The following is a 12,730-nucleotide window of genomic DNA, read 5'->3' as shown; positions in this document are numbered from 1 at the left end:
CATTTTATATGTTGCACATGGTTTTAAAAATATTCTATCAAGGGTAATTTCTGCAAATGCCATAATATTATTTTTCTTTATGACTGAATAATATTCCATTGTGTATATATACCACACTTTCTTTATCCATTCATCTGTTGAAGGGCATCTATGTTGGTTCCACAATCTAGCTATTGTGAATTGGGCTGCTATAAATGTTAATCTAATTACTGAAACTTTTCCCCAAGTTTCCTTTGTTTCTGTTTATTTTAATTTAGACCTATACTTTTTCCTTACCCTTTTTAGACTAATGAAATTGGTATTATCACTATTGTTGTGTTTTCTCCAATACCATTTTTTTCATTATTCAGTTTTACATTTTGCTGCAGAGGAATTTATATGATGCTGTTTCCACCATGTCAAAGAGTAAATATTCATTCATTTTTACTCAAATATTTTCCCTGGTTATTGCGTTTATTTCTACAGTTCTGTTTTTTACATCAGTAATTATTATTATGTGTTCTGAATAACATACTTTAATATTCCCTTTCGTCTTTTGTTTATATGAATAAGTATTTATTTTATCTACTTTTTGAAGGATATTTTAATTGGAACATATAACACCAGTTCATGGAATTTTTTTCTCAGCACTTCAAAAATATGACTTTATAGTCTTGTTTCATATTTTTGTTCCAAAGTTGACCACTAGCTTAAAGGCTGTAACATTAACAGGAATATTCATAGTTGATGACCCAGAAAGCCCACTCCTATGTGTATTTTCTAAATAAAATATTTCCAGTTTGTTATGGTTTGGATGTGAAGGGTTCCCCAGGAGCTCACTTGTGAGAAAATGCAAGAAAGTTCAAGATGGAACGATTGGATTTTGAGAACCTTACTTAATCAGTGCATTAATCCCATGATAGGAATTAACTGGGTGGTAACTCAGGACAGGCAGGGTGTGGCTGGAGGAGGTGAATCCTTGAAGGTGTGCCTTTGGATTTTCATTTTGTCATAGTAGGGAGAGCTCCCTCTCGCTCTCTCTGCTTCCTGATGCCATGTCCCCAGTTGCTTTCATACACTTGCACCATGATGTTCTGCCTCATCTTGAACTTGAGGAAAGGAGTCTGCCATGTATGGAATAAGTCCCAAGATAAACTTTGAAATCTGATAAGCTTTTAAAATTGTTCTTGTCAGGTCTTTGGGTCACAGCAGTGAAAAAGCTGACTAAAACGCAGTTCCACAATGAAGCATGTGTGTGTGTTGGGGGGGGCAAGGATGATCATCATAAGATCATTTGTGGTTACAGAGATACTGAAAAAACATAGATATCCACAATCTGGGATGGTTAGGAAATTATTCCTGGTTGCATACTATGAAAATTTGTAAAATAATCAAATGGAAAAAGTAAACTATAGCTAATAAGACAAATGCATTAAGAAAACAATTTAGTTGAAATTGAGCCACATAATAGTATAATAGAAAAAATGGATACAAGCTATAGAATAAACATTTAGTAAGTTAGTTCATATTTATATATCTAAAAACCTATGCTAAAACACTATAGAAGACGCCAATTGGTGACAGGAATGAGGAGTAAGAGTTGAATAAGGTGATGAAAGTAAAACAAAGAGCAAAACAAGAAAAGAGCCTAGCAGTGAGATTTAATGTTCTATTCAGAAAAAGATGAAGTGAAGCTAACTTCACCTCGAACTAGTACCTGAGCTTCAATGATTCATTGAGTTAATATGCTTAAGAGTCAGAGCACACAACTGTATTTATGACTATTTATATTTCAATGTCTTGGGCCTGTGTACAAAAAGGAAAGACAGATGAACCTAGGGATATTCTTTTTTTGTGGGGGAAGGTGTACCAGAGATTGAACCAGGGCCACTCAACCACTGAACCACATCCAAAGCCCTCTTTTTGTATTTTATTTAGAGACAGGGTCTCACTGAGTTGCTCAGTACCTCATGTTGCTGAAGCTGGCTTTGACTTGGGATCCTCCTGTCTCAGCCTCCTGAGCTGCTGGGATTACAGGCATAATCCACTATGCCTGGCTGCCACACTCTTTCTCACTCAGGGTGTACATGTTTAGAGTAAGGAGAAGAAGAAAACCCACAGGAAAAGGAAGAGGAAATTAAATTATGCAGAAAGGTTTAGTGAGAATGAAGAACAACATGGAATGTATAGTGTCTCCAGAAGACAAGAAAAGGGAGTGTTTATAGATAAAAAAGACTAAAGGATTATGCTCAATATTGTTGAGAGATGGAAACAGACAGGGCATAGGAGAGAACCTATTGTAGTGCCTTTGTAAATGAGAATATACTAGAGGATGACTCAAAACAGGACAAAATGGAAATTCCTGAGCACAATTAGCATCAGAAAAGTAAAGTTGGACAAAAAGAATTTGTTCTTTAATCCTCTTAATGGTGTGTTGACATTGCATGAAACAACTATTCTCTCTTCTTTGATCATTGAATACTTAGCGTTTTAAATTCCATATTCCCTGGTGTTTGACAGGGAAAGGACATTATTTTCCACCTTCCTAAAGCAATCACTTTGTATGTTGTTGGAAGAGTATCTTCTATTATACAATCTTTAAGTTTTTGCTTGTTTTATTTCACCATCAAGGTTAAAGTGTACATTTCTTAGGTATACAATTAAAGTTTTTTTTCTTTCAGGACTTGGAAGTTAGAAAACAATGAAAAATACCTTCAGTCCTTTGTGTTGTCTTAAGTTTAACGCTTTGTACATTTCCTGACTGCTTTGGATATTTCTTTAGCTTGCCTTTCACTTCCAGCAGCTCAAATTTAATGTTTCTGGTTCAACTCTCATATGTCAAATGTGGATTTTCTTCGTCTTTAACCTATTGCTGAACTTCTTGCATCCATGAATTCTGAGTTCATTAGTTTTAGAATTTGTCATCATCTCTTAAAATATTTATTTTCCCTCATTTTCCCCCTTCTGTCCTCCATATCTGTGTCCCACATATCACTTGTGCCTCCTGTTTGCTACTTTCATCAATTTTTTCTCTATGCTTTAGTTTGAAGATTTTTCTATTAATCAATCTTCATGTACTAATCCTTTCTTGTTTAGGGGACACTATGAGAATGTATGGAATGCAATCTGAAGATAGATGTGAGAATTGTGAAATACATTTGGAAATCAATGGGCTCAGATCAAAACCCTAACACATTTCTCATCTGCTATCCCACAGGGAAAGAGAAGGAGTGTGTGTGTGTGGCAGAGGTGGGGTGGGGGGGTGGACTCAGATCTGTTTCTGCTACAGCTGGGGTGTTAATTGAGTGGTGGTTCCAAGAGTTCCTATTCTCCAAGGAAGTGGTACTAATATTCTTTTGATTTTAAAGAACAAAGATTCCACTCAAAATGCCTTTAGCAAAAAGATGAATTTTTGTGTTACACTACCTAATGTATATAGGAGTAGAAATGTCTTTGATTACTCCTGATTCAGGCATTTAAACAATAGTAGTTGTCATATTTTTATATCTTTTTCTTTTTTTTTTTTTTTTATAATGACTTTAGTTACAGCCAGGATCTTTTTAAATGATGACAAGATGGGCATCAACATCTCTAGATTTATATTTTGCAAGCTAAGCTCACCAATTAAAAAGGTTCCTGTTTTCCAATTACAAAGGTTCCTATTCCCCAGTATTTGCAGGAGAAGAGCAGACACAAGTCACCAGCTTAAGTCATGGATTCAGCCCTGTACCAATCACAAGAGTCAGTACAGTGAGTTCTTTCATTTTTCTCCACTTAGTGAATTATGCATCAACCTTTGAGTCAAATAGTACCAAACCAAAGAAAAGCAGGTGGGAAATGCTGAAACAAACAAAATCTTTCACTCACTATCTAATCCTTCAAGAAACAGACTCCAAATTCTAATATAATTCAATAATATAATTAGAGTCAGGTTGGTTTCAAGATTTTATCATCAGTAGCAAGAGATGGTGGCACTGAAAGGGATCCATTAAACATTCCATAGATTATGAATCAAAGAAGAAATGAAAAAGCAAGAGAAACTCCCCAGTGCAAAGAAGAGTGCAGGCCCTTACATATATTAGGTGGTACTCCTGCAGGAAGCTCTCTCCCCTGTTCTGGGCATTCAGTTCTTCCTTCTACAGACCTTACTTCTCTGGAATGAGATTGAATGGAATAAGGACAACCCGGGTACATCCCTGAGAAACATCAACATTAGAAAGTGAGATTTGTGAAGAAAAGTTTAGGAGAACAGAGGGAAACCATTACAGAGATAGAAAAAAGGATTATGTGGGATTACAGAAGTCACACTGAATAGATTTTGAAGAAGTAGATGATGGCTAATAACACATGGTCTTGGTCTGAACTTCCAAGAACATATGAAGTTTCTATAGTAGAGTTAAATACAAATGAATATAGCAAGAAAGATGCCTGAAGTCCACGAGGATTTGAGATAGTATAATTCTAATTGTTTCATTTAAGTTTATGGAACAGAAATTAGTGTAACATTTGAAGCCTGAGGAGAAGGAGTTCTACAAGGGAGTTATGTGAGATAAAAACATGATATAAACCACGGAAGAGTTAAAAATGTAGACAACTATCGCTGAGATCCCAGTTTTCAAGAAATTTTGAACAAGTGGTGCTTCCAACATGATTATCTGTAGGTTCTTTTCAAAAGCGCTCCATACTTCGTGTATAAAAATCTATACAGATTACAAGATTGTCCCAGAGTTAGATTTGTAGGTTTCTGTGATAACAAGATGGTCAAGGAAGAAAGGCAACATAAGTAATTCAGTTGAGGAATAGTAGTTTTAGAATTGTATATAACTATTAAAAATTTGTTAAGATTACCTCAGTTTGAGGTTAAAAGGGAAAAAATAAACTAGTATAAGCTGATGCACTGACAGTTTTCCTATAGAATGATATAATGATTATATTTGTTTTGAAAAATAAAGTGCCCAGCACACTTAATTAAATTCCAATATACACAATCCACTTATCCCCACCTATCTGAAGCATTCCATTCAAAGCATTTATTTCCCCAAGAATGAGAGCTTTCAAAAGCTGGATCCTGCTTTTTTTATCCTCAGGGCTGATGCTTTCCAAGGGTGGGAGGGTGTGTGAATGTCCAGGAGGAGGTTTGGTTCCTACCTATCTAAAGGGTAATGTGGCATGTGGAGAGGATGACAAGCAGAAAGTATGTAGCATTAACAAAGCCAAAGAGTGATAATTGTTCATGGACTAATAGACCATTTTCTAAAGACACTTTTCTTGGAGATCAGAGGCTTAGAATGTACAATAACTGGTTTCCAATTCCAGTTTCATGAATACAGTTAAGAAGTTTTTAGCACATATGCTTACTGGAATTGAGTTTGACCCTCTTTTCCTCATAAATAAATAGATTAGTTAATAAAGAATGAAATAACTAAGACTTCCCATTTTGATTAGTTTGGGTCAGTCACTGTCCTTAACAGGTTCAGGAGATAAGAGTCAATGACTTCTGGAAGTTCCTCCCAGGGGTATGAATGTATAAGAATATTTGAAAATTGATTGTCAGAAAATGATATACAAGGTCGTGTGGACTTTGACTCCTTAGAGAATGGAGAGTGTAATGTTATCTATGGGCTGGATCCTGAGTTAAGAAATAAAGAGCTATTCCTGACCACTCCTGTACCCTTATCCATAGTCCTACTGACTTGTACTAAAGGATTCTGTTTCAAGTCCTCAATCTATGGCTAGTAATATAGTGAATGTTGGTGGATCTCTTCCTTTTTCCTGTGTTTGAAGCTTGATGGAGAAATAATTGGATTTAAATAAAAACATAATAGATTTCTTGAAGTTGTAATTTCTTTTAACAGTGGTTTATCTTCTGATCCTTGCAGATGGTAAGTAGCAGTGACAGTGTAAGATGTGAAATTAGAAATCCATGCCTGGGGTACTAGGGACAGGGCCAGGGAGGACCCAGGGCTGTGCAGAAGCCCTTCAGAACTGTAGGGCAGGGCTGGGCAGAATTTCTGCAGGGCCTCCATGGCTGTTTTCTGTGCTGAGGCACTACCTAGGTTGGACGAATCTTCCCATGTTTATACTTCCCTGGATGGAGAGGAGAATGAGGAACCTCCTTGCTCTCCTCTGTAATTTATCATTCTTGAAAATGATCTAGAAGGTTCTGCAAAGGTTATCATCTCACTATTAAAGCCTCTTTCCAGTCTCAAATACTGAGGATTTCTCAACCTTGAAAAGTTTGTGTTTTTTTTTTTGTTTTGTTTTGTTTTATGGTCTACATCCCTTCTATAATATAGAATCACTCAGATGCCTTTAACCCAGTTCTCTGTCCTCTGTGGAACACCCTGAAAACCCTTTCACGAATCTCCTTGGTCTTGACTCCATAGACCACAGGGTTAAGAGCAGGCGGGAAGAGAAGATAGACATTGGCCAAAAGAATATGAACATGGAGAGGAACATGGTGACCAAAGCGGTGCGTGAAAAAAGAGAAAAGAGCTGGTGTGTAAGAGATGAGGATGACACAGACATGGGAGCCACAGGTCCCCAGGGCCTTGGACCGAGCTTCATGGGATGAGAGGCGAAGGACAGCTTGTGCAATGAGGGCGTAGGAGAGTCCGATGCAGAACAAGTCAACCCCAATGACCAACAGTGCAGCTGTCAGACCATACACACGGTTAGGCCTGGTGTCTCCACAGGCCAGCTTCACCACAGCCATGTGCTCACAGTACGTGTGGGGGATCACCTGGCTTTGGCAGAAGCTCAAGCGCCTGATGAGGAAGGGACATGGAAGCATGAGCAGGGAGCCTCGCACCACAGCTACCACCCCGATGCGGGCAATGATGGCGTCAGTGAGAATAGTAGCATAGCGAAGTGGGTGACAGATAGCCACATAGCGATCAAAGGCCATGGCCAGCAGCACTGTAGACTCCATCATGCAGAAGGTGTGAATGAAGAACATCTGTGCCAGGCAGGCAGAGGCAGAGATATGTCCAGCTCCACACCAGAGGATGGCCAGCAGCTTGGGAACTGTGGAGACAGAGGCAGCCAAATCGATGGTGGAGAGCATGCACAGGAAAAGGTACACTGGCTTGTGCAGAGCTGGCTCAGTGGCAACAACAACCAGGATGGCTATGTTGCCCACAACTGTGGCTGTGCCAAGGCAGCACACAGGAAGTGAGAGCCACATGTGGAATTGTTCCAAACCTGGGATGCCCAGGAGGAAGAAGAAAGAAGGGTCTAGGTTAGTATGATTAGGAGATTCCACGGTGTGGCCAAAAGTGCTGGACATCTTTTCTTATCAGGACCTCCCTCAGAGCATCACAAAGCCTGGAGGGACAACATAAAACAGAAATATGAATGAGACCACAGAACACTTCTCAGCTACAGAAGCTCTGGCAAGTTTGTCATCCATAAAATGGCAATAATTAGTATCTACCTCTTAGAGTTCAGGGGATTATACGGATTAAGACTTATAAAGAGTTTTGGATAGTACCTAACAGATAATGCTTGCTAAATAAATAAACATGAGAAAGGGCTCAAACAGGCATATAAATAAACTATAATTGTCTCCCTGTTTGGGACTCTCATCTTTACAAAAAGGATGCACACTATTTTTCTGAGGAAAATAACTGAATCCTCACACACTTTTTATGGGTATGGGAAGAGATCATGTAGGACCATCAGTCTAGAACACAAGATGCAAGTGCTGTTCTCTGGCTAAAGATAGACATCATTTTTTTGTGTGTTCTTTATTTTGGAATAGATTCTAATTTGGGATTGGTTCCTGGTAATTGTCTTTTGGTAAATTGTTCCTGGTAAATGTTGTCCTAATAGCTTCCAGTCTTTTCATTAATCAACAGACATTTTCACATGTATCTGCTCAATCTTCACCTAAAACGCATAAGCTGTTTCATCTGTTCTTATATACACAGTTTCCTCTTCCCAACTTATTGGCTCATCTCAACAGCATTTTTTTTACTTTATTTTATTTTAGAAACAGAAAATTTCAACCTTTTCTTGTTCTCTCTTCCATCTGTCTTTTCATATTTTATCTTCAGTTTTTTGGTGAATTAGAAGAAAAAGCACAATTAGATCCTTATTCTCACTTTTTCACAATGGCAAGTTGTGATTTTATAAGGTTACCTTGACTTCTAGCTGAACTGATGACTCCTTGTGGAATACTCTTACATCGTTCTTTCACTTATCCTACCTTTTCCACACCACTAGCTCCAAGGGAACACCATCTGCCATCAGGAGAACTTGTGCTAAAAGGAATTATGCAGAATATGGGAAGCAATGGAAAGGGAAGAAACAGAGAGGTGATCCTTAGGATATAAACTGACAAATCATTTTAATGGGAGCTTTCAAGATGAGAATGAGAATGGTACTGCTTGGAAATTTTTATCCACTTTTTCAACTACAAATATTTAAGGCGCAGCTTATATTTGACCAGTCTTATTCTAGAATTTGAGATAGTGCAAAAGTTAGTACAAAAGAGCCAGGAAATTTAGGGAATTAGGAAATAGTTATCAGAAGGGAATTCTTTGCCACAACTCTTTCTTGTGTTTGGTACCAGGGACTGAACTCAGGGGCACTCATCCTCTGAGCCACATCCCCAGTCCTATTTTGTATCTTATTTAGAGACAGGGTCTCACTGAGTTAGTGCTTCATGTTACTGAGGATGGCTTTGACTTGGGATCCTCCTGCCTCAGCCTCCCGAGCTGCTGGGATTACAAGCGTACCCCACCACGCCTGGCTGCCACAACAGTTTCTCACTCAGCATGTACATGTTAAGAGTAAGGCGATGTAAACTCTCCTATTCCTAAAAGAACAGTTATTCAGTGTATATAGACACTGGAAAGACAAATTCAAAGGGGGTCGGGGTTTCTCCATTTGGAGATCAGAGGTGTTCCTTCATTATAATATAAAGAAATTTAAGAGACTAAACAGTACCAGAAAGTCCCAATATGTTGTTAACCAAGATCAACCATTGATTTATTGTTCATGTTCTCCCAGACATACAGACAAGCAGAGGAACGGAGCTTGGTAATAATGCTATTCTAATCAGAGCTCAAGACAATAAACCATATGACCTTCAGACGAGAGAGGGATGATTGTGAGTTATAACAGGGTTGGTGTGAAGGGTCCTGAACACACTGCTACATGAGTTTTACCCAGGACAACATAGTCAACAAAGACCAAGCTTCCAGTCCTTCTGAGCTATGGATTTATCTTCCATAACATATCAGAAGAAACATATGAGGGAGAAACATATCAGGGTGAAAACATAGACTTGACCAAATATGCCATCATTATTGATGTGATTTTCAGGAAAGAGTGCAGGCCACATCCCAGGCTTGCCTTCATGGGTGCTTTGAAGAGGAAAGTTATTTCAGAGGCATGGGATTTTGGAGTTTTTAAAGCATCATGGTATGGTGGTGAGAAAAAAGAAAGTGTAAACATTGGAACACACAAAACTTGGAACACATCTGTGTGTGTCCATCTTATTGGCAGTGTTGACTTGAACAAGCCAAATTGTCTCTATGATACTATAGTTTCCTGATTTATAAAATGGAAATAATAATACTTCACAAAGTTGTGATAATTTAAAGAAAAGAACCTGCTGAAGTTTGTGGTCCACAGAAGGTGCTCAGTGAACATCGTTTACTATTAGCATCATCTTCATTTTAATGGCACCATAACATTTTATCCAAAACACAAGCTCCTTGCCATTTCTTAACCAACTAGAATCCAGTCTTGCTTTTTAAATATATATGTATTTCATATGCAATGTAACTTGTCCTGTTTCTGGGCAAACTTGTTGATAAACAGATATTGATTATTTTTTTCTGTATGCCTTGTAGGGTCATACAACACTCAATAGAAAATTGGAAAACAACTTCCCCAACTGCTCTCAGACAGATTCAATGTACTCAACTGGTTTTTATGTTCCAGATTTGCTTCCTGAGCTCTTGAGATTGTAACTCAACACAGAAAAGGGACAAGGAGTCACAATGCAGAAGCAGAAAGTCCCCTCTCATTACATTTCCTGCAACCCCTTGGTTTATGCCACACATGCCTACAGTTTTTAGTCTTCTCACAAAGTCAGTCACCCATAGAAAACTTAACTGAATAATTCTCTGAGGCATCTTCACACTCTTTAAGGCTCTGACTCTGTGCTTTTTGACATTTGTTTTCCTTGTAAAAGATGAACTGAGCACAGATTGCCATATACGACTTGACTAGATGACTCTAAATTTGATTGATATAGCTGAACATTATTTGCAGGTCCTACAGTTTTTTCTTTCTTAGGAACCTCAACCTTTACACATTCCATTCTATCATGGGATCACACATTCTTATTCTCTTTCTTATTTCTATCACTATTAATCCATTCATCTATCAGTTCTGGAGTCTCACATTCCTGTACAAAATATTTTGCGATAATGACAGACATTTGTGACCATCCTCACTTACACTTCACATTGAACTTGTCCCTTTATCCAATTACTAATTCAACTCTTATTGTGACATTAAAGCCAATGCCTTTACTAAGATAAAATTCCTTTTCTAAAAATATATATGTATATATTTTTTTCCACCAGGGATTGAATCCAGGATTGCTCAACCACTGAGTCTCAACTGCAGCCCTTTTTATTTTTCATTTTGATACAAGATCTTGCTAAGTTGCTTAGGGTCTCACTAAGTTGCTGAGACTGGCTTTGAACTTGCAATCTTCCTGCTCCAGCCTCCCAAGCTACTAGGATTATAGGCATGCAGCAATGCACCTGGGCAGATAAAAGTTCTAATATCACAGTTGGGGGCACCAGGGATGGGGAAGACTTCTCCTGCCTTGAAACTGCTAAACAGACTGAAGGCTGTCTGTCTGTCTGACAGAGAAAGCTAAATTTGGGTTCCCTCTGTCCATCTTGGGAATACCGGGAGTAGGGGAGCTGTACATTGTCATTAGGTTCTACTGATTTCTCTGCCTAATTTCTTTTGGTTGATCTTCACAGTATCTGTCTCAGTAGGTACAGAACTTTCTCTTAGATGCTAAATGAGAAATGATTTCCTGTTAGTAATTTCAGGAATAGCATAGAAAATGCCCTGAGCTGTTTTCACAGTGCCTCTCATTTCCCTGGTATGCTCAACATATCACTTGCTTCTTCTTTATTGGCAGCTTTGCACTGGATGTCCCTTTCCAAGGGCTCAGCCGAATGTCAAGCTATAGTTCCTCTTTTAGGAAGACTGCTAATTAAAACTCCAGATCAGACTACACAGAGCATTATTCAACAATACTTCCTTTCCTGGCCTTTAAACCTCATTCTCCCTGCTTCAGAAAATTTGCCACAACCAATTGCACATATCAATGCCCTCTCCAGAGTATTTTCCTAGCCCAAACTCACATGACTCCAGGAGAGGAGAAAGGAAAAGGCACAGCACTGTAAAAGCATCGTCTGAAGATTGCAAGAACATCATTAGTCTCTGCCCACATGCAACTATTTGAACATAGGCTCAGAGGTTGTTTTACTGACCGACTCCATCTCTCAGCCTCCTGAGACTTTGGTGGGTGGCACTGGGTTGAAGCCTAATCCTATCTAGGGATCTCTGTGTTTCCTAGGAGATGGGGAATTCAAACTTTTCTGGTTGACCAGAATGTAAAGTTGAAGTAGCAGCTTTTGCTAAAGAGGCAGGGATTGTATAATTAGAGTTGATTCCCTTGGAACTTTTTTGTCTTTTATTTTGTTTTGGTTTTCAATTCCTCAATTCCCAATACTTGCACTATTTACCCAAAGATATCTAACATTTTAGGGTAACTGAGGCTGCAAGTACTTCAAATTGAATTTCTCTTTGTTTCCATTCTCTAAGGATACAGGACTAGCTTTCCCTTCTGCTATCATTTATGATTATCCTGGGTCCATTCTGCTGTTTTTTTTCTTCCTGCAACTCTAGTATTACAGAAAACTCATTGCAAATGTTCCCCAACTGGCCATTGTCACATAGCTATAGTTTGATTGGCTTTGTGAAATACCTTGCCAGTTTTTTGGTATTAGGTGTTCAAGATGTAGCAAGATGGTAATAGAACTCAATAGAAAATTGTACCCATATGTAAGATCTAGGTGCTATGACTTGCTTAATGTAGTCTAATATGTGGGATAATCATGTAAGGAACTGAGAAAAACAAAGAAGATACACTTGAACATTACCAAACCTGTATCTCCTGGTATCTTTTGCTGGGAACATATACGTTATGTTTATCTGAACAAACTGTATTGTCAGGCATTAAACTCACAACCCAGTTTGAAACTCACAAGTCATTCACTCTTAGTACTAGTACTCCCAAACATCTAATATTTATGTTATAGCTTATGACTAATGTAATTTATTCCAGCACACACCTCAAAACTTCCTCAGAACACGAACAAGTATATTAAACTCCTAGTCTCACCTCTCCACCTCACAAAACAACAACAAACTCCTTACATTACCTAGGACCTGACATTATGCATAGAGGCTTCCAAGAATTTTCATTATAGAATTATCATCTCTGTCCACAATTTGCTGCAGGTAGTCTCTTCATCACCTGTCCAAGTACTTCTCCGGTTATTTTCTCCTCCAGTTATTTTCTCCTCCAACTACATCATATCCAAGGAGATCTATTTTGCTATGTGCATTACCCACAGCTGGACTAGATCCAGGTTCTGGTCAATTGCATATGCTTGATCTTAGCTCCTGAGGTACTATGTAAGCC

At 38.4% G+C, this 12,730-nt stretch overlaps 1 protein-coding gene across 1 annotated transcript; it reads right to left on the bottom strand.

Annotated features, from left to right (window-relative positions):
* Positions 1-6,277: 6,277 nt before the first annotated feature.
* LOC124960674 (putative olfactory receptor 52P1) lies at positions 6,278-7,267 on the bottom strand. Its single transcript, XM_047519566.1, has one exon. The coding sequence runs from the start codon at positions 7,265-7,267 to the stop codon at positions 6,278-6,280; it is 990 nt and encodes a 329-aa protein (XP_047375522.1).
* Positions 7,268-12,730: the final 5,463 nt, after the last annotated feature.

Source organism: Sciurus carolinensis, chromosome 11, assembly GCF_902686445.1.
Source record: "Sciurus carolinensis chromosome 11, mSciCar1.2, whole genome shotgun sequence".
NCBI classification, from domain to species: Eukaryota; Metazoa; Chordata; class Mammalia; order Rodentia; family Sciuridae; genus Sciurus; species Sciurus carolinensis.
This window is presented reverse-complemented; position numbering and strand designations above follow the sequence as displayed.